Genomic DNA, 23,420 nt, shown 5'->3' on the forward strand with positions numbered 1-23,420 from the left:
CGAGATACTCTCGCCATAAGCACGAAAGGACATTGCAAAACAAATTTTAAAAGAAAGCTGTCAAGTACGCGCCCCCTTTATTGTAGAAAAACTTTGCGGTAACAAATTTTGAGCCGAACTCAGTTCTCAACTTGTTTTTTGAGTGCTCTCTGAATATTACCGACGCCGACGTAATGGTACCTTCAAGGCCCAGTGGAGCGTAGGTACCTCACGCTGAGATATATGCACGGTTGGGCTTGAAATACTACTCGAAAAAAATCTCTAGTCGAATTGGGCTACAGCGCCACCGGCCCGAAATATAACTAAATGCTAAAGAAGTTTGTTCGCTGATGCAAACGGGGGCAAGAAATAATTATCTGCTCTATCGAGAGGGGTTTAGAAAGGGGAATTCAGGATGCTGTGAGATATAGCAGATGTTATGTGAACCAAAGAGAACACAACGGGAATTAGACGAGAGCCTGAACCGACATTAGTACCAACGAGAATCTAGATCAAAGTCGCCTCTTCAACGTAAATCAAAACAAGAAAAAAATTCCACTAGAAATCCTTGCTGGTGATTACCAAAGTCAACAATAGCATATACTGGAATCGCACTGTACTAGCATGGTAGTTTGGTTTTTCACCGTGTAATGCCATAGCGACGCAGCGCAATTCCAGAAGCTATCTCTGAATTTGATAATCATCGGCAATGATTTCTCTCAAAATTTTCTCCCGTCATCAGTGCTTTATGATCGCGATAACGTCCACGTCTACAGTTCTTGTGCAGTTCTTGAAGCGCACCGGCCTGAGCGACCGTTTATGTCCTCCTGTGCATCCTACTTTGCGCACGAAATGTTCGCTCTCTCTCTCTCTTTCTTTTTCTATTTCTCTTACCCCCACTGTAGGGTAGCAAACCGGATGCTCATTTGGGTGACCTCCCTGCCTTTCCACTTTTTGCTTTCTCTCTCTCTCTCTTTCTCCAACAGCACTTCGCACTGTTACTCCCTTGGTTTGTCAAGAAAAAACTGCGAAGCTGCGTTCCTCTGTGCCTCTTTTGATGCCCACATTGTTCTCGGTGCCCAATTTGTTCGCCGCATCAAAGAACAATGTTTGCAAGCTTACTTTTGTAAGCATGGTCACGTCCATTGATTCTACCTGCCATGAAATTCAGGCAAATAGAGTTTGTATTTCCTTTCTTTTTTTACCTGCCTTGATCGCCAGGCTAAACCCGCCTGTTGCTACAATTCCCCACCACCACCACCATACCTTTTGTTTTTATTTTCCCGCCCGAAGTGTGACGGCAGTGCCATCGCTTCTGCATGACGTTACGCCCAATATGTGCCTCAGCTAACACGGACCATGTTTAAAGAAAAAAAAAAGAAACTCGAAGCCTTTTGTTTGGGTGAAACGAAGCGTACCAGTGTGTCGTTAGCAACATCCCGAAGCCACCACAGCGCTTCCTGCTCTTAATAATAGCGTAATTAATAGCAGTTATTAAGGAAAGTTTTTATTCTAATTTTGCGGCCACAGTGTCAATGCATGCTTGGTAGGGCGCATTCGAAATCATCTCTTTCAGTTCTTCGCGACGCGCTACCGTTTGCTCAGTTCTTTTTTCCGTGCTTAATTGGTAGCCTCTGGGGCGCGCGAGAGGCGTGCCGCGGTGGCATTCTGGTAGTTTCGCAGGCTTTCTTTTTTAAGCACGGAAAAAGAACCTACGCAAACGGTAACGCGCGGCTAACAATTGAGAGCGATGTTTTCAAATGTGCCCTTAAAAGTGTGAAATTGAAGAGTAATCAAGTAGAAAACTGTGGAAGATGGATTATGGACAACGCCTTTTATAGGTCACTGCTGCAGCATCGCTATAAAACAGGCGTGCATGCTTATATCTAACTCCATTATGACAATATGCCACGTGGTAACCCAACCGAAAAAAAAAATTGTGCAATGAAAGCCTTCGATTGACATAGTGGCCGTAAGATTAACATTTGATTTAAGTGGGCTAAATAATCAACTCTAACAACTCGGCTAATAAAGACCAATAAAGCGCCCTAAAAATAACCTACAATGATTACAGTTACACAGTGTTGAGCGTACAGTGTCCTCGCTTATGTCTTTCACCGTCCCTCGCTCCCTTTCTATTTCACCCTTCGTGCGCTCCTTACTAGGTTCCCAAGGTGTACAAACTCTCCCAGGGCCGGAATAACTCAACGATTTTATTCCAATGACATTCCTTCTCGGTCTTCGCCAGCGGTCAGAGTGACGCTTCATACCTACGTCACCACAGGGTCGCTCGGTCTTAAATGATTCACGATAAGAAAGTAGTAGACTCGAGCCTAATGAATCCCCACATGATACCGGCCGTGGGGCGCTATAACGTAAACCTATTCCAAACTTTTCTATTCCATTTCCGCAATCAGCCCCTCCATGGATAGTAAAAAAAAATTTCGGGTTTCACACACACACACACACACACACACACACACACACACACACACACACACACACACACACACACACACACACACACACACACACACACACACACACACACACACACACACACACACACACACACACACACACACACACACACACACACACACACACACACACACACACACACACACACACACACACACACACACACACACACACACACACACACACACACACACACACACACACACACACACACACACACACACACACACACACACACACACACACACACACACACACACACACACACACACACACACACACACACACACACACACACACACACGCACGCACGCACGCACGCACGCACGCACGCACGCACGCACGCACACTTCGCTTGAATGGCACGCGAAGTCAGGAAAACCGCGAGAACTCCTCATGTGATATGACGTGTACACACTGATCATGCATGATGAGACCAAACAAACAAAAAGTAATTGTGACCGATTCTACGCCTCTTTTCACCATCAGCCCTCGCTGTCGGCCAAACCGTTTACGGGCTGCGCCCACTTCGCCTGTCTGTCACACGACGTCAGACAACCGCGAGAACTCAACACGTTAAAGTGACGTCTACGCATTAAGGATGCATTTATATGCCGAACAAAACTGACTCTTTTCTACTGCCTCGTTCCGCCATGAATACAAGATGGCTGCCCACCGATCGCTTCGGTACTGAATACTCGGAGTCGCGGAGAACGCGTTTATGTGCGTATAATAAAACAATTACGCGGCAGCATAACGTTGTCGAGCTCTTTCGACACGTACACGACATCAGCTTGCAACTTTTTCTTCGCTGAGGATATGTTTTAACGGCATTTTTACAATTCCGCTGAACGCCGGACCCTTCTTTCACACAAGCGCTCGCGTGCAACAGCTGTACTTTCTTGGGTGTTGGTGTGTGCGTGTTAGTGCGTGCGCGTATGGGAGCGCGCTTTCTTGCGTTCTGGAATTGTTGCCAAGATGGATTACCAACTAGCCCATCTGCAAGTTATTCCCGGTCGACCACTGCAATGTCCTCGGAAGGGCCTCGTTCTTGTCATCATCCGTGCTTTGAAACCCACCTGGATGGTGACGGCCGATGACCCGGGCCCAATGACGCCCACCAGGTTCTTGACGCGTCTCGCCGGTCCCTTGGGACAGGCAGGGGGCAACTCGGTGACGTTCTGCCCGCCGACTCCGCTGGTCTCCTGGGCGCTGATGGCGTCCCGGATGAACTCGATGCTCTGCTCGAGAGCCGTGGGCGAATACCAGCACGAGTCCCGGATCTCGATGCCCAGTGTCACGTTGGGCAGCAGCGCGTCGCTGCGGTTGATGTCGTCGATGGTGTGCAGAGAGGCCTCCACGCGCTGGATGCCGTAGTGCTCGCGGACCTGCGCGAAGGATGAGCGTGCTGAGACAAGGTGTGCGCGTTGCCATGGCAACGAGTGAGGCACAGACTCATGATCCGCAGCAGTGCCATGCCGGCTACGTGCTCAAGCGCTACAGCCGAGAATATGTGACTTTCGGGTGTGCAAAAGCGTAAGCAAGTTCAGTTGACATCAATGGGATGTAGTTCCGTAACCAACGGCCCGTTGACCATTCACCCCCTAAAGAATACACACACACACACACACACACACACACACACACACAGATATATATATATATATATATATATATATATATATATATATATATAGGGCGCGCACCGGATAACAAGAGGGATGCAAAAAAGGATATTTGTGGGTTTAATTATTTTCTTTCTAGAATATACAGAAATGCTATGTTCATGAGAAGTCTTCACGTCTGAGCACGCTATTGCAATCATCTAAATACAACAAGTCATATTTGTACTTAAAGTTGAGTTGATTGTATGAAGTTGCAGCATTATGTGGTGTGTTATGTGGTTATATGCGGCGACGTTAGGCGCCTATAGTTTGCAATATTGTTGACTTCAGTGCGTGTTCTCGCGCTCTTTTGTGTACTTTCGCGTATTTACGAAAATGTGTCTGTCTTCTCAATGTCTTCTACTCTATTCTATGCCTTGATTTGCATGTGTGCGAAATTTCTCGAACGTTCGTTCTAAGACTGTATTCAGAGTTCTTAAATGCTTTCTGGGCTCTTTTTTTTTTCTCCTACGACGCGTAGCCGGCTCCACTAAAGGCTCCAACCTCTTTTAATTTCAAAATAATAATAAGAAATTTACCAAGTTCCTATAACTTAGTGCCCTCTACAGTACACTCGGCTGGAGCAAGTGCTGGAAACTCGATGGTTAAGCGTTTCAGCAATGGCATCGTATTGTTTGACGCGCTCCGCGCAGCGTAAAAGCACAAACACGATAATCATCACTTTACGCTACGTATGTCTAGAGGCATTGCTAGTTGTAATTTTGCTCGTAAATAAGGCGTAACTATTTAATGCTCCAAACTGACCATTATCATCAACTCCATTTTTTTACACAGGCGCTACAGTTGTGTATAGGTTGAAAACACTACTGTTGAAGATGGGTAGCATGCTTATTTGTCTTTTATCAAAACCAAATCATGCGTTACATCCGAATGGCGATGTTAAAAAAGTGAAATAAAAATGGGTGTTCGCGATAAGGACTTTCCTACTCCTCTTGTTGTCTTCAGTGTTAAACCATAATCAGCCAGTATCTCACATCGAAGCCGAACAGCAATTCCTTTGTTTAGAGTTTGCTGCGAAACTGTCACTCTTGAGAACGAGTGAACGTACACTCGTTCTTCGTCAGAGGCGCGCAACGGAACAGCGCTAATGTTCATTCAATTTCTGAACTTTATTCGCGTTTATTAACACTAATATTTAACGTAACCTTAGTGCGATTAAAGAATTTCAACACTGCCGGTTACAGGGCTAATATCATTCGTACCTATACAAATCCAACTTACTCTTTTCTTTGTCAACCAGCACCGCAACAGGCAAGGATGCTTACCCCTTATTCAATGTTTCCGTTTAACCAATGGAAGAAGCATGTTCAGATATAATACTCTAAGGAATTATTGTTTCCCCAATACATACAGGACACAACAATTAGTTTGTCTGACGCTTTGAACACATATATCATCGGCTTCGACAGCCAACTGTAGCAACCACATTTGCTTACAATGCGCAACACACCTACAGCACTCCTCTCAAGGTCTCACTCACTAAGGTCACTGCCCAGAATTGGGTTCTCATCAATGCATTCCAGGAATCCTTTTAACAGCGGAGCTTTTTAAGCCGGCCGTAATGTGTGCCGCCTGCCACTGCGTTGCCTGGAAACCGCCTCGCGGAGCGCCGCGCGCTATGCTCGGGAGATAGAAAGAGAAAATGAGAGCGAGAGAGAGAGAGTAACAAATTGTAGCAGCAACGAGGCAACGCGCAGAGGTGCTACCGAGGCCATCCGCGCTTCTCCGTTTCCCCGCATTAGCGCCGAACGCTCGCGGTGTCCGTGACTGCAGAAGGCGCCTCTGGCGGCGGCTCGGCCGAGCTCCCACCAGCTGCCTGCTACTGCGCATGCGCCGTGACGTCGTCAGCTGCGCACCGCCCGTACACTGTGCATAGCTTTCGCCCCACTTCCCCTACGTGTGCTGGGACTGCAAGTGTTTCGCGAGGCGTTCCCCGATGCCACGGGTCACGAGGAAATGCAACTTAGCATCACTTGGCATTACTTCATATACCTTGGCATCACTTCGTATAGCCAGGACCAGCTAGGAACCGATCAGCTCCGCTGTTTCTTTAGCCTTGCGCCACTAGTGCAAGCTACTCCGATTTTTTTCCCCTTTCGTGACGTGATCCACTCTTCAGATTCAGTTACAACAGAAAAATGAAAATGTAGGTGGCTGAAATAACATGAGTTTCCCGCGTCAACCACCTGGCTAAAGCCACAACCATGTCCTTTCTTTGGCACCCCGTATATTTGCGCGTCACCACACGACACTGGAACTACACTACAGGAGCAACGCTATAGATTGGGAACTGAAACAAGCTCAAACCTGGAAGCACTCAAGTTACACGTTGCCGTTCTCTTCCTACCTCTCTCCTGTGTCCGCATTTGTTTTGTTCAACACAACAGCCCTACCTTTCTAAAGAGTAGGCAGGCTTTGTGCCCCTCTCGGTGGCAGTTGTCAGTCTGCTCCTTCCCTGCTTCCCTTTCTATCCATTGTATGTGTGTTTTCACATCAAATACTAATAAGAATAAGGGATCAATGGACACAAGTACCTCTCCACAGGTGCGCGTCTGCGCGTTCTTGGCGTCCGGTGACTGGTGCACGGGGAAGAGGGCGCCAATGATGAAGTCTCCCGGGATGCTGCCGGTCTGCCGCTGGGCGCTGAGCGGCACGGCGGCCAACGCCCCGTGCCGCTCGGCTGCCATCTCCAGAAGCAGCAGCAGCACGCAGACCTGCAGCAGCCACCTGCGAGCGCGAACGCATGCAAATGGCAATCGATCAGTGCTGCTTGGGCAGGAATGAGAACATACTTTTGATTCACAACAGTTCTGATAGTATGCCTGATCTCAGGGCATATCCTGGAGGTCGATACGCAGTTTGTCAGTTGGGTTTCTGTACAGTAGAGGCCTGTGCTTGTCGGTGCATCTTTGGCGAATGAAAGAAAAAAAGACAGCGCACACCGAAAACGGTGACATACGGCGGCGACACCACAGCGTTTAAGAAGTTAGTTGACCGGTGCACTATAAATTCGTTACAAAACGAAACTTTGCTTCGATGCGTCGTCGTTACCCAATAATCACCCATAACCTGCTCAAAAGTGCTTTGAAACATGCCATGCAACACTATTCAACACAAGAATCATGCCGAATAGCAACACTGTTCATTTAATTTTGCTGTGCGTTTCAAGAAACGTTTCCGCTTCCTTCTTACAGGACTGGGCGAGCTGAAGCACAACTTCGACCCCTTGTGCCAGGAAGGAGGGATAAGAAACTATGTTGCGTTGCGTGACGCTGCTTGTAATTGCGCCATGTGCCTTTCTCAGTCTGATTTTCTTTTTTTTTAATCCTTTTTTCAACATAACCGCAAAGACTGTACTAGAAGAACTGGCCGAATAGCTCTGCGTAAGCTTCCTTCAATAGCAAAAATATATAAAGATGCGTCTCTGACATGAAATGATGCCAAAATCTTCCTAAGATGCACTTTGAGTCACTATACCTTGAGGAAAGACAAAGACAGCGCGACATCGTCAATGGTACCTCATGTGCCGCGAAGCAACGTGGCCTCGCGGTCCTTTCAGCTTCCCACAGTCGCATACATGCAGGCGATGGTTTCAAATCCCCGTCGCGCTCAAAGCGGCTGCACATCCGACGCGCTCGACATATCGTAGATGAAAGGCTACCAGCACCTGGTGGACATCATTATAGAGCGTAGAGTGTTTAAGCGCCCCACGCACGTGACCTTCAGTGAGCTGACGCGCTGCTGGTATCATGAAGGTCACTGCGGCCGGCCTGCGTGACTAATGGATCCCGCGATATATCAACGCTTTCTATAGTGGCACTTGGCTGGGATCTTTTTTTTTTTCTTTTTTTTTACGAAAACAAGAAGCTTAGCACTCTTGTGCGGAGCGCGGGGCGTTTGTTCAATGGCCAAGCTAGCATTTCAGAATAGCTAAGAAAGCGGAAGTGGTCAAGGGTGGCGTTTTCAGGCTCGTTTACGTGCGTATTACACTAACGTAATCTAGCCTACAAGAACAAGAAAGCCTGGCTTAAAGCTTTGATGTATTTCTTGTTGGGATAAATAGTGAAACACTGCTGCATGAATGACAGGTACGAACAGACGCACGTATACTAAAACACGGACAGGCAGGACGAGCGCCTTCTGTTTGTCCTGTCTCGTACTTTGCTGTCCGCTCGTTCTGCCTGTCGTTATTTCTGCACGCGCAAGTCCGCGTATGTCGTTCGTCTGAGAGAGCTCGCGGCTAACTGCAACAAACCCGTACAGCGTAAAACGTTATTTACAGGATGCGGCGAATCTAAAGCTCACGCACAGAACAGCGCATACGACGAGGCCACTCAGAGACGCTACGATAGAACGACGTTTCCTGCGCAAGCTGGCCTCGTGACTTCGGCGCGCTTCCGGTTTCCCGGATTGTGGCGCTAAGATTAGCGTCGCCAGACGCAATACTACGGTAGTTCCTCCTGGTGGTCGCCTCCATGCACGTGTGTCAATAGTCTGCGACGCCACACAGGATTAACGGCGCAGACTGGGTTTGCTCCGTATAAACATTACGTCTCAACGGCTGATGATTCTTTCTGGCTCACACATTTAGGGCTATCATGGTTATGGACACTATTCTGAAGATATACGTATATGAAGTATGTTTTCGTTAAGCACACCATTCCGTGCTTTCTCCCACTTCAAGTCTCCGTGCATGTTTCTGTACCTGAAGCTATCGGCACCTGTCTCGTCTGCATCAATCCCTTACCGTATCCCAATTGGACGTCTGACACGACCTTTTCAGTGCAGCATAGGAAGAAGACTCGCTTGCACAAGCGACTGCCGCATGTGCTATACGCGTGGACAGAAACTGCTAGACAGGGCTCCGTGTTCACAAAACTTCTCTTACATAAGTACGCTTATTCCTGAGCGACGTTGGGACGCCCGCCATTTAGGATAGCGCACGGCATTATATAGAGACAGTTGCCGCGACACGGACACCACTTACGAAAGAGAAGTTCTGGAATGAAAATAAAGTCATTACGGTTCAACTGTTCAGGTGCCAGCCAATCGTAGTGTTGGACAGGTTATCAGAGAAGCCAATGGCAAACAGCTTTTACGAACGAAAAGCGCTGTGAATTCGGCCCGAGGCACCAGTTGACACTTTTTGCCGCTGTATACCCATTCATTTTATTCACGCTATACTAAAGCGCTCAATTCTCGAGGTGCCGACTGTTGCCTATTTTCACTTTCGCGCCACTCTTTTCTCTACATATTGGTTGACCATAAATTTCTGTTTGTTAAGCTCAGTCGCTCACCCCTCATTGGTATAATCCACGACAGGCTTCAGGCTATCCCGATAACCCCGTAAAGAAACAGATATTCAGTCAACTAACCCATCATACTGTTTCAACGTACATAAATTACGAAGAATGTCGTGCATGTAATGAAGCAAGTACATAAAGTAGATCGGTGCTGCTGCTGCAGCTGCCTCAATAAACGAATGGAACAATCATTCAGTAAACCGGTATCAGGCCTAGCCAACGAGTGTGGGCTCTACATGTGTACGCACGCAAACACGCGCATATACTACGCACCTAGCCGGCGTGGTGCGCCGGAGTGTTGCCGGTGCTCGGCGGCTAGTGCACGGGCACATGTGTTCGGCGGCGGCAGTTCCCGGCGGCCTGGGTCAGGGCGCCCCACGTAGTCGCCGGCGTCGGCGCTCGCGCGCCGGGCCGCCGCACCGGCTCGAGCCGGCGGTCCCTCCACCGCCAGAGGGCATCGGGGTGATGATGGAGCCACGAACACCACCGCCTGCGTCGCAACACACAAAGAATATAGGAAAACAAATTGACAGATATGCCACAGGAGAACCCGAAGAAGAGGAGTTCAGAAGAAGAGGGAGTTTTAAAGTGATCACCAGTGATCGAACAAGAAATGTCGCTGGCGCCAATATTTTGACGACGGGACTTGCATTCGTCAAGGCAGTAAATCTCCTCGTCTAAACGTTGGCTTCAGTGCCATTCGCAGTTTCGACCACTTGTGATCACCGAAGAACCTGGGCACTCGCGCACTCTTTGCCAGGCAGTTCAAAATCTGCAACCCTTTGCTAAAGACCACGTTTCCCAAAAGTAAGCTTACACAATTTACTATACAAGGTCATGAAAATTAAACTAACAATAATCTCAAGTATAAAAAGCAATGCTATAGCTACACAACGTTTGCTTGCACGGGCAGCTTAATTATGCTTGGCGGACAAATTTTTTGCGGAAAATGAGGGACGTCATATGCGTAATTAACGAAAGCTTTTTAACATGTTTTTTTTTTTCTTCTCCGTCACGATTCTGGCATATGTATATGTTTCAAAAGTTGGAAAATCGTATTTGCAGACAGCTTGACTTTTATTGATTCTCCTGGAGCGCTTATTCTGTTCCGGGACGTTTATAATCATATTTGACACTCAGTCCCCTAATTTCTCATTGAGAGGCGTGCATGTCGACACAACATCAAGCCTCACGGTTATGCTGCAGTGCACATGTGGGAACGAAAAAAGTCAGTCGTTGCTTGTTTTCGCCAGCCGAGTGCAAGAGCGCTGCTGCTATCAGCTTCGCCCAACTTCCCACAATGTGACGCAGTAAGCTACGTCACAACGAGGACTTGTACGTCGCTTCGATATGCATGCCCCTGAATGCGAAATTGCCTGACTGAGCGTCAAATTTGATGAACATCTACAAGAAACGCTGCAGGAGCATCAATCGAAGTGAAGCTGTCTTCAAATATGATTGTTTAACGTCTCAAACATAAACATATACAATAATATTGACAGAACACAAAAAAAACAAATTCAGAAGTTTTCGGTAATTAAGCGTTTGATGGCTAGCTAATTGTACGCTAAATGTGTGTCCGCCAAAGCGAATAAGCTGCTTGCGCGAGCAGATTTTGTGCTCGCATCGCCTTTTTTATTGAAGTTACGGCTAGTTTAATTCCCTACATATCCTGGCCCCTTAAATTTGAAAATTTGATTTATTAGGCTCACATGAGACCATTTTTCGCATGTGTTCACTCGGTCTCACTGTTTCGAATGGGTACAGCTTCGGGATAAAAACAAACGCCCGAAATCATGCTCAGTCACTCTCGCATTTAGTTTCATGGACTCTAAATTAACACATGAAATCACTCGTGGATCCCACATACGTAAACTCACTGGGACTCGCCCTAGCTGAAGCTCACCGGGACTCAATGGCGCTCAGATTAATAGCGCAATCCGACTCTGCACTCACATTGATGTGCACCTCCTCAAACTCAGCTCCCCCGACTTACTGACGCCTTACTCAAACTTGCTCAAACGCCCAAACTTGCTCAGACTCCCGGCCACTTGGACTCACTTCGAATACCCTATACTCAAACTTTCCAGGACTAACGCGGGCTCAGTTAGACGCAGACTCACGGGACGATCTCGGTCTGAGTGAGTCGACCCGGCATACAGTGTCGCTAACCAGCAACACTAAATGCGGTTCAATTTGTGAGGTATTCTTTTAAGACTCTATTTTCATTTATTTTGCGATAACGGAATGATTACTTGAGGAGGTAACAATGGCCAAACTTCCGTTTCTCGAATTTCGCACAGACACGTCACGCCGATGACGTCACAGGTTTCAGAGTATTTTCTCGTATTCTGGACGTTTTGGCACAAGTAAAATCCTCAGAACTGGCTAGGCTGACTCCTCGTTTTACATAGAACGCAATGGAGACTTTCTTTACTGGCGAGCCATTAAGTACACCCGAGTGAACACCGTCAGCATTCGTGACGTCACGGCGTACTGGCATGAAGTGGCGTGACGTGTGCGCCGAGCGTCGCCACTCGTCCTTCGTTTCTCCCTCCTTCTGGCTTACTAAGCCTGCTCTTCCGGTAAGAGTGGTAGCTTCGCTATCAGGAAGTAACAATTTACTAATACGGCTTAATATGTCGCTTTATTGTCCCATTCATATGCGCTGGGCCATGAATGGCCCAGCGCATATGAATGAATGTCTATGAATGAATGCATATGAATGAACGTCATATGAATGAGCGCCATGATATGAATGTCTCCAATCGTATCATGGAAACATTGTCAGTGCGACATCTGGCCAGCATCTGATGTACTATACGTTTCGCAATTGCTCTATGTGGAAGCTTTACTACAAGGCGCTGCTCTGACACCTCGTTATTGCGCTCGTACGCTGCTCGGAATCGGTAGGCGGATCTTGGACGCAAGGAAACATGTGAAACAGGGAAAGCGTGCTTTCGCACGCTATCGCTTCATGATACGCTGACGCCAACTCCATATAACTTCCTCTCTCGAGCGCCACGTTATTCTGAAACAAAGCACTGAAAGGTTCCAGGCCGACTTTTGCACTTGAGGTTTCTACAACTTAATTAAATAAATTACTAGCTAATCAATTATACATTACTTATTTAGTTATTTGCATGTATTAACACATAAGTGAGGAATGACGTGATCTAGGAGGCCAGCAGTCCATGCGTCGGAAACGATGTCTGCGTGACACTTATAGCGCTCGTCGATCGCTTTAACTTTAACGCATTAAGGCTTTTGTCAACATAACTGCCACCGACATGCTGTGCCAACCTGTCACGCAATATGCGTAATGGCTGATGTATCGACATATTAACGTGTATAAACACCCCTTATATTCACGGTTAGTTTAACTTGCTTTCAGAATGTGGTACATGCAAATGATTATAAGCAACGAAAAGTGCGAACACGTTTCTTCTCACGCCTCTGCGAGTGTTCAAATTTAAACTTTAGAGAAGAGCTTTTAAATATCTCGCCTATAGAAATGCCACTAAGCGGAACAAAAATGACTACGCGTTCTTTGTTGTTCTTTTTTCCTTTACTTTTTCGATCTTTTTCTCGCTTTTCTTTCTTTCTTTTTTCGTTTTCTGTTTCCGTTTGTTTCTTTTTTTTCTGGCCACAAGCGTTCGACGCTGATATCATCGAATAGTTCGCTCCGGCGACACAAAGAGAGCTTGCTGAAAAACTTTGTCCCTCTTAGAAGCAGCATTAGTCGCACAGTAACATCGTCGAGCGGTGAAACAATAAATAGAATTCAAAAATCAATAACGAATACACAGGGGAACGAAGAAATGGGCGAATAACGACGTATTCGTATGGGCTTCACCACACCCGACGAGGTTAAGCAAGCGACACGCATTTGTCGGCGAATGAAAAAAGACAGCGCCGCCCAGTCTTTGTCCTTCGAGCTTTCCCGTTCCTGTAAAAACGGAGCAACAATGCAGCCAGAACATTTAGGAAACGCAGCCGCGCTCGCATAGTTTTCGATTCGTCGTTAGGAACCACCAAAAAACCGAAGCCTCGTTCACCACCCGCCCTTCCGCCCTCACCACGACAACTGGCTTTGAGCGCCATTCGGATGCATCGGGCCCCCATTCAGGACGGGCTCAAACGAAATGTTTTCTCTTTCAATGCTTCTTCGATCCTCCATTTATGAAAGCCTCCCGCTCCTCGTTCTTTGCTGTTGCATCGATTGCGATCATGCGAACAGATTCTGTAGAAACACGCAGCGTCGCGAGCAACAATGCGTCTAACGCAGAGGAACACACGCTCAGACACACACACGCACACGCAATCGCACGCACAGATACACAAGGTCACATACACGCCAATGTATCATGGAATCACACGCACGAACAAACACGCAAGCGTGCAGTGAAGCACGCGCACACATACACAACCCTGCATCATAGAGTCGGCCCACTTTGTGGGGCTGGTGCATCGTGTATTATGCCGTTATTTATCGGCGCTCAGCGCGAAAAACCCAAAGGCCCGGACCACGGGCCCGGACCACGTCGCCGTCCATTCATTGCGCCAGGCCGCCGCAAACACGATGACAGTTCTTGTTCGCCCGATTGTTTTTATCGATGACGCAAGCGGGGCCGTAAGCCGCAATGGCAATCGGCTAAAAGCATATGTCTCCCCGTCACCCACCCACTCTTACAAACCCGCATACGCACTAACATGCTCCGTAACCTATCCCCCTCTCCCCCCCCCCCCCCTCGAACTGCACAAACATACTATATGCTTGTGCTGCTGTTCCTACATGTGTGGAAGAGCTTGAGCTTGTGCAGTGATATGTCCCCACCCATACCAAATTTCAGGTCGACTGAAGCCAGTTGTCGCTTGATTTGCTTGCCGACTGCCGTTAGGCAATATGCGCTGACGTTTTGTCGCGGTAGGAAGAGAGTAGAACGGACCGTTTCTCCGGTACATTGTGGCAGTTTCCTAGCACAAAGCACGAAGCAAGCCTGCGCCCTTTCACTGAACTCCATCATTTCAGTATGTTGTCCAGAAACGCTCAAGCATTTAAATGACAATGAAGTAAAACTGGCTCCGTTTTTCCTGAACTTGCATAGACGTGAGTGACAAAAGCCTTCCTGGTGCTGCCGTCATGTGACGTACACACTGCCTCGTCCTCCTCTCGTAGTTAGTGAAGGAAACGGACAAGGACAAAGGACGGCCGCACATTGTACAGAGGCTGGCCGGAAACTCTGAAGCACCGAGCGCTGAAGATGAAGGTACGAACAGGGGGATGGAGAATGCGGCCAAAGGAAGTTTAGGCAGAGCAAAAGTTACGGCTAGTTGGTTAGAGAAGACACATATGTTTTCACTGCAATCGTCAAGAAGTGGATAGGAAGTGCACGCAAGAGCAGCAAGGTATCGTTACTCTATACATCGGTCTATAGCAACAATACCTGATACAGCAATTTTTATTGATAAAATGCTGAACTATGTAGGTCGTATAGGTCGTGAAATTCATATTGAAATTTGTTTCGTAGTGAATTCTTTTTTAGAGATGCATCTTCGTAAAATGGCCCGCAAAAGTTTTCGATGCCCGGAATGCGCAAACGTTTGGCAGCCGCAACTCCATTTGATCACTACGTGTATAGTGCAAGGCATTGTTGTTAGGCAGTCGAGGGGCACTCACGAACCGTGTTAATTTCCTGAAGCAAAGCGTACGCCGTAGGTTCTGATGATGAAATGTTTATATCATATTGATAATGATTATGAACTATTTTGCATATGTACATCACTTGACATTACTCAATGTCCATCCGTTCACTGTGGATTTGACCATGTTTTGACCGGTGACTTCACTGGTGGTTTCACTGATCAATTCACCGCTTAGGGCGGAGCAAGTCCAATGTGCGTCATTGGTGACGTCAGTGCACACTTGTGGAAGAAACCAGGTGCGCTGTGCCTAGAATCCGAGAGCAGATGTGTCAAGCGATAAGTGATTGCACATTGTTTCATCGGCGGTCCTAGCGGGTCTGGATGGCACAGTGAGTGCTATCTGGGCGTAGGATAACTGAGCGGTGCGCTCAAGATGCAGTCCTAGGCCACTCTTTGAGACGATGTGTTAGACTACACGCGCACTTCCTTTGGAATCGATCCACGAAAACGGTCCGATACCCGGCAGGAAAAAGGCGGTCTACAATCAACAAGAATGCTTTGCATTAAAAAAGTTGGCTTTCGCCGCAGCCAATGCACGGGCCCGTGAGAACACCTTGCTGCATCTTCGATATCCAGGGTAAGTGCCGAAGCCGCAAGAATGTGGCCTTTTTTTTTTCTTTTTGTTTATCAATGTTGTACTGCAAAACGTTTTTTTCTTTCATTTCTTTTTTAAATTTTGATAACACAAGCGCCGTGACAGGACTCTTGTCCTTAAAAAAAAAAGTTTGCAGTTCAATAATGTTGCCTCAAACACGGTGAAATACAATAAATACTCGCCGAATACGTCAAAATATTGTAAAATGACTAAAATTTGACATTTCGGGCCATTTTTTTAAATGCTGAGACCACAAGCGCCGTGAAAGGCCTGTTGTTATTTTTTTTATGTTTTGTAGTTGAGTCATATGTTGCCTCAAACACGATGAAATAAAATATACACTCGCCAAATACGTCAAAATATAATAAATTGCAAAAATTTGACGTTTCGTGGCCCCATACGTTTGGTGGCCCTTGTTCCCATTGAACAGAAAATGCAATGGCTCTTGTTTTGCTTATAACACACGGTTCAACAATGAACAATGAACACAGTTATTTGCCTGAAACACTTTGATAAGTATGTAGTAGTCGCACGTGATCATGTTAGGCCAATGTTCAAATATCTCGCTGCTTCCGTGCTCTACAAGCTTGTGCTCGCGATGGCATTCTTCACGGCAACGTGAGTAAATGCAGGCATATTGCATAAAACATAATCGAGAAATTCGCATAAACAGTGAACATCAGACTGCACATCGAATCAGTGACCACCAGTTCTTGATGGTATGTTGGGTTAAGCATTCAGTTTGACAATTTCATTCTCATTGCTATCTGGTCCGGTTTCCGCGCGCAACTGTTATTGCGCACACTTTAAAGAAAAAAGTGAACCTGTCCGGTGTGAACAAACTTAGCGAATGACGCTGTTTTTGTCCCGTTGTCTCTTCACATCATCTCACGTCTTGTATACAGCAAAGCAATAGTTCAGCAAGGCGAGAAATATTTACAGAGTGTGGTTGTTCGCCAGTATTTGAGAATGTGCGCGTACTTAAGGAGAAAGCTTTGGCGAAACGCCCGAGTAAGCAGCCCTCCATCGCCCATATTACTTGAGAATCTTCATGTATTTGCCCTACGTGTAGGCTTTCGCTGGAGGTACTTGGTATCATCGCGACAATTTCCAGAACTTAGCATCGGATGATCCTTCTGAAAAAAAAAATTGCACGGCTTTCGCTCATTACGGAACGAATAGCTGAAAGGTATTCTCCACCACTTCCACTGTGGTCATTTTTAATTATCTTTTACTCAAAATGTTATGATATGAAGAGGCAAGCCTATAGAGACCGGATTCAAGCTGGTTGGTAAGGAACCATCTTTGAAGTAACAGCGCAATAAACAGGATAGGTTAGTGGGGAATCGCACAGCGCTCTGCGCATTTTTACCGCTCGCCTGCCCCGTCTTTTGCGCTGTATCCTACAAAGGCAAAGCCTAAATGACGGAGGTCAAAAGAACCGCATGCCAAAAACGCCTGCGATTCGGCTGCAGACTTGCGATTCGGTAGAAGTATGTGCTGCTGTGGCCTGCATTAATAAAATATATGGGCGTAACAATTTAGTGTGACCAGCACTTTCCGACGCGGAAACCCCACGAGACGCTACGGGGTAGCGATTCCACGTGCGCATTAATAAACCCGGTCGAGCGCTGTAATCGGTCCCTTGAGAGTCTCGCGCAGGAAACAAACACGTTAGGAACGGCTATTCGAAAGTGTAATCTATTAATGACATGGAAGTTGTTTTGGTGTTCTGTTCTCATAAAAGCTTACCTTCGAGGCATGGTCAAGGAGAAAGTATAGTATATAAAGAACTAGCACCCGAGGATATGGTTTCAGTGCTAAAATTCAAAGTATGAACGCAAGCGCCAAGGTATATAAATACGCGCTACTAACGCGCCGCGGCAGGTCACACCGTTTTCGATGCGCGCGACAGGCCGCACCTTTTTTTTTATCCAGCGGCCGTGGCTATACACGATGACGACTACGTACGGCATGGCAGCCGCGACGACAGCACAGAAATGATAACGACAAACGGTAAGACGATCACGACACAATGACGTAACAATGACGGCATGGGGACGTGCGGACGTGCGTCACGGACCTGGTAAGAATCTTGGATGGGAACAAAGATTCTATTTCTTTTTAAGGTTCCTTCTTCGTCTGAATAAGCATACGCCCGAATTCCCAAAGCTTTTCGTTCGTAACCGTTATTCGCCGTTGACCGGCAGCCTTTGTAAATAATATGTTGAGTATCGTGACTGTCTGGAATTTTATCTTACGGGCAATTAATTCTATTGTAAGAGGTTTTTATGAATACGAGTCATGGGGCCCGTATTCACAAAGCCTTTTTTTTTTTCGTAAGTGCTGTTTACTATTGGACGGTCGCCTTTGTTATTATTATGTCCGACATCGCGATTGGCTGGTATCTGCTCTTACGAGCAGTTGCAGCAACAGTACTTTTGTTTTAACTACGGGTAATGAAGATTATATCGGAGACAGAGGTGATAAAACCTGGAGTCTTTACTGCTATTGCTGCAATAAGGTGTGCCCTTACGGTGAATGCTTTTTTACGGTGATTTGTACTATCGCGCTCAGATTAGCTATACCGTGAAAGCGCGTGGCATAGCGCCCGCACGTTGTAGCTCGTATTGAGCTCGATAGTGTTTGAAGTGAAATGCGCGCTGGCCAAATAAAATGGTAAAAGGCGGAGGGCGTATTCACTGAAACGTTATTACGCCAGAACTGTACGATAGAGCAGATGCCACCCCTTAATTACGTCAGACATATTATTACGGGGGGCGGTTCCCATGGCATATCACTTGCGAAACGAAATCGGTCAATGGTAAATAGCACTTGCGAACGAAAAACATTGTGAATTCCACCTCAGAACCCCACATTTCGACGCCGACGTGGATTTGGTTGTTCACACCGAGGGCAGGTTGTGTAATCATGGTTCACAATCGCAAGCCTTGTGGGTGTAGAAACGTTTTATTCTGTATCTTGATCTATTATTTGGTGATCACACGTTTCATTTCCAATTACGTTTCTTCCTGCCAAGCGGGTTTCTTTGTTGAACGGTGGACCATAGAATGATTTGTAAGGCTTAAGCTGCTCCCGACGCGCTTATCATTCAGCTCTGTATAAAATATGTATTATACAAATAGCGCTGCGCTTTTTATTGCTCGAATTTAAAACGTTGCGAGGTGAAAAGAGGCAGCGATTCCCGACGCCACTCGACCAGTGTCCAGTTCTCTGGTCGAAACCTGCCTAACCGCCGCCAGAGGCATCGGTGCAGTCACGGACACCGCGCGCGTTCGGAGCGAACGTGGGGAAACGCGGACGGCGTCGGTAGCAGCTCTGCGCGTTGCCTCCTTGGTACTGCGATGCGCGTTCGTTATGTGAAAGGGTGCACCACACAGATTTTTTTTATTATTATTAAGCGAATATTTATAGGTTCACAAGTTTCGGCGGTGGTGGTGTCACGCTGAAAAGTGGGCCGATCCTGATGATAGTGCAGAAAGGGTCCAAGCTCAATGGCGCATACCCCTGTGGGCTCGGGGACCTGTTACGCGCCCTTCAACTACCCTAGTCACACGTGGGACCCAAAGAGTCAAAATCACCAGCTCTTCCCCTGTCGAGAAAATTGGGGTAAGCGAAGCTTGGTCGTCCGATTCAAGCATGAGGGCGTCCGCGAAGCCCAGGCGAAACGTCAGCGAAGAGCCGCGGACCCCGAGTTGCGGGAGCGCGATGTTGAGGCCAAACGTCAATGAAGAGTCACCGACCTTGAGTTTAGGGCAAACAAAGTGTAACGCCTGCGACAGCGTCGTTTTGGCACAAGCTTCACTTATCCCCATTTTCTCGACAGGAGAAGGGCTCTGAATGTTATCATTATGTGGAGTTTAGGAGATGTTGTCGCCTTTAATTGGCGCCGGCTACTCCTTTTCACATAGAGATATGAAAAACAACAAAGAATTAACCTACACGCATTAAAACTAAAAGTCGACTCCAAATCCCAATAACGCGAAGTCCAGTTACATAAGTACACTAATACCACACTAAAACTGAAAGTCAACTCAGAAACACAGCACCACAAAGTCCGGTAGCATCGTCCATGTGCGAAATTCATGATACGTGACAATGTTATTACGACTGTACCAGCGGACGCTATAGTTCGACGCCAGAATTGTTTATCAAAATACTACGGTGCGGTGGTAAGTTTATTTTTGCTTTTCTTCCATCAATATCTAGTGTTCATACACCTGATTTATTTTTGCTGAAGACATCGAGATTGACCATCACGCCGCGGCCACGAGTCGAGAATTTTCGTGAAGCCCCAAATACATATTAACCGTGACTGAGCACCCAGCAAGGCGTAAAAAAGAAGTTAGTGCTGAAACAGCATTTATATTTACAAGTTAACGATTGCCAATTGCACCTCAAGAACGGCTTCATCAAGCCCTCTAACGTCCAGTCGTAATATTTCGCAGCATGCCGTCAAAGCGTTCCGAAAGCGAGCTCCATAAACATTACCGTTCCTAATGAACAGTTCGAGCTAATAACGCCTGACACAATACATACCATATAACTCATTGCAACGATAATCCCGCGTGGAGGGAATGCGTTATTTCTTATCTCTTACTCGTATTGTACTACGTGCGGTAAAACGAAGGCCGTGAAATCGCGCGGAAATTGCCTCACAAGCTGCAGCTTTACGACGGCGAACCGCATAAACTCGGCTGTTTTCCGCGTTACACACACACTAACGTGCACGACCAGTGGAAAAGCAAACGAAACAGCCACTCAGGGGGTTCGACGGCGAGCGTTATAACGCCAGATCGTTTCAGAGGTTATGTTTCCGCAAGTGAAACGGGCGATTCGGCCGCAAGCAGTGCTCGCCACGTTTCGGTATGCCATTTGCTGGATTAGTATATATATATATATATATATACGGGCCTCACTGGGCACGGCGCGCACTGAAACGTCGTTAGGCAGTGGAGCAGCAGCCCTATACAGCTTCGGGATGGCTTCGGGCCTCCGTCGGGTTCGGGAAAATGAAAGCACGCGCGCAGCAATCGTTGTGGGAAAGCCGCAACGATGTAGCGAGGGTGGCCCTACGCGAACGTGAGAGGGCCCCGAACGCGTGGCGAAGTGCGCCAAACCCTAATGCCGGAGGACGCGGCGTAATCGGTGGCCGCTACTTCGACTCATGGGTGCTGCTCCCGGAATGAGTCTTCGCTCTCGGGCATAAAGCAATGATTGTTTCGGCGAGCATGTACCGCAAAAGACCAACACCACGTGGAAAAGAGATAGAGAGAGAGAGAGAGAGAGAGAGAAGGGCTAGAAATGGCGCATGTTCTACAGAGCGATGTACACACAGGGTCCTCCAGTGAATTTAGGAGCAATGCAGGTTGGCGGGTTTTGTGGGTGTTCCCATGACCTTCCATATTTCGTGCACCCGCGTGTGTGTGTGTGTTTTATGTGTACCTTATTCACACCAGTTCTCATCCTTGTTCCACATCGTTTATGCGTGTGTTGGGAAGATCTCGTTATGCCGAGTACCGCTTCATCGGGATTATAATCACTACCTTGGCCTTGGATTAATATTAATTTGCCGTATATGTCATAAACGGAATTCATGACGCGGTATGAGCGAAGAGGATAAAGAGCTGAATTTAAAGGACGGCTACAATTCATTCAAAGTAATGTGATCACACTGCATACGTCAAGAAAAAAAATAACAGCTCATGGTATTAGGGTGCTCATTAAAGCTCGCTCCTTTTTTACACGAGTCACTTTCATCACGCTTTATTTTGCAGTCCTAGATGGTCATACTACACACGGCGTTGTTTCGTGGGCAAATGCGTATAAAAGACACCTTTCATCCGTTCCACACATCAAGAATCAAGCCTTTCGCATTATTCATGGTCAATCTTACATTTCTAACGCCAGTGCACGTCTCCGCACAAATGACATTTTATTTAATCGCAGTTACAGTCTTGCTATATTGTTCTTCAAGTTACTACGAAAAGAACTTACGTCATGAGTTTATTAATGTGGGTACGCCGGAGAACAATAATTGCACCACGTTTGCGCACAATAACAACGTTCTCGTACCCAAAGTGAGCAGCAATTATGGGAAACTGGCATCTGTCCTTTCAGCTATCAGGTTTTCGAATACATTGCCAATAACGTTGAAAACGGTGCCCATCATTTTATGTTGTGGCAAACGGCTCGGTCCCGCAGTCCACGCCAGCAGGCTTCAGTCTCCGCCGGCCATGCCCCAGGCCGCCCAGCCGCAGCTCGCGCGTCCCCCAATGTATTCAAGAATGTGCTTAAATCATTTCTTCTAGATAATCAATTTTTTATTGCCTTTTAAACTTATTTTTTCTTCTTGTTCCGGTTATATAGCCAGGAGGGAAGAGCGAGACGGCCAGACGAGGAGTCACATAAGCACACGTTTAATGGTCTCTCAGACGTGTTCCATCTCAATAAGAAGAAGAGCAGCGCGCGCTGCCAGATAACCAACCATGCGCAGTCGCGGGGAACTATGCCTCCCCTTTTTCACTAGGTGGCAGCATGTACAACAATCTCTTAGGGAACCTACATGCATCTACAATCTCTTCTAAGAGATTGTGTGTCTTATATTATCTAACTTTGGCTTATAAGTCTTTCCTGTTCGCATGTTTTTATTCCTGCGAATACTTACATGCACTTTTGTCTATATTTATTACTGAGTTGTCGAATTCTTTTCAGTGTTTCTTATTTTTTCTGCCTTTTTGTTTGATTATGCGTTGTATAGTTATATTGTCTAGATCGCTCCTTTAATTATATATTTATGTATTAGTTTACGTCTTATGGATTTATTTACTGCTTGTATATTTTTCACTACATCATTAAATGACCAAGGGTCCCGTTACAGTCGTTGACAATGGGACCCCTTGTCTGTGTGTTTTAACCTACGCCGTGTTTAACCTAAACCTGTGTTTAGCGTAACAAACATTCTGATTTTGAACGACGCTGCACACAATGGGGCCACCGCCGAGCTGCTGCTACTACTGCGGTCATCCGATTCGTGGCAACTCAGTTACGTCACGCTCTTCCGTAGAACTCGCTCCATCGTGTAAAGACATGAATGGAACTTGCTCCTTTTGCACTGTGCGTCATATGGTGCTGCCAAACGCTGTCTTTAGCTTCTCTTGAAAGGACGCTGAAGAGAGAAGCAGTAAACAAATTAAGATCGACGAATTATATTGTTTTTGAAAACTCTTTTTTTTCCTAATTACCGCGATAAGGAGTTGATTGCCAGAATAACTAAGAAAAATCCAAACTTCCACTTCTTGAATTTCGCACCAAAACCACAGTGCTGGTACGTCAGTCTGACGTCACAAATTTTTAACGTAGTTTCTCGTATTCAGGCCGTTGGGGCGCAATAAATATTCTCAAAGCTCGCCAAGTTCTGTCCTTGACTTTGTTAGGACACAATGTAGCCCAACTTTACGGATAAATTTACTGACCTTACGCAGTTATATCTATGACGCCACGGCAAGTTCGTGCGAGAGCTGCAAGACAACGTCGCAAACGGTCCTTCGTTTTAGCGTCTTATCTCAATTATCTAACCTCGCCTAACAGTAAGATTGGCGTTTTTTGGTATTGCAGAGCACGATTTACCGACAGCTCAAACCCACTTTT

At 46.7% G+C, this 23,420-nt stretch overlaps 1 protein-coding gene across 2 annotated transcripts in view; it reads right to left on the reverse strand.

Moving 5' to 3' along the window:
- The window catches only part of LOC119461323 (metabotropic glutamate receptor 5-like), a 390,655-nt gene that overhangs the window by 129,049 nt on the left and 238,186 nt on the right, over nucleotides 1-23,420 (reverse strand). For both annotated transcript variants that reach the window (XM_037722591.2, XM_037722590.2), the window contains 3 exons: nucleotides 9,722-9,938; nucleotides 6,680-6,872; nucleotides 3,540-3,848 (listed from right to left, as the gene is read on the reverse strand). In XM_037722591.2, the coding sequence (XP_037578519.1) occupies nucleotides 3,540-3,848; nucleotides 6,680-6,872; nucleotides 9,722-9,780 (561 nt within the window). In that variant the 5' untranslated portion in view covers nucleotides 9,781-9,938. The remainder of the gene's footprint in view (nucleotides 1-3,539; nucleotides 3,849-6,679; nucleotides 6,873-9,721; nucleotides 9,939-23,420) is intronic.

The sequence above is a fragment of the Dermacentor silvarum genome, chromosome 8 (assembly GCF_013339745.2).
Source record: "Dermacentor silvarum isolate Dsil-2018 chromosome 8, BIME_Dsil_1.4, whole genome shotgun sequence".
NCBI lineage: Eukaryota > Metazoa > Arthropoda > Arachnida > Ixodida > Ixodidae > Dermacentor > Dermacentor silvarum.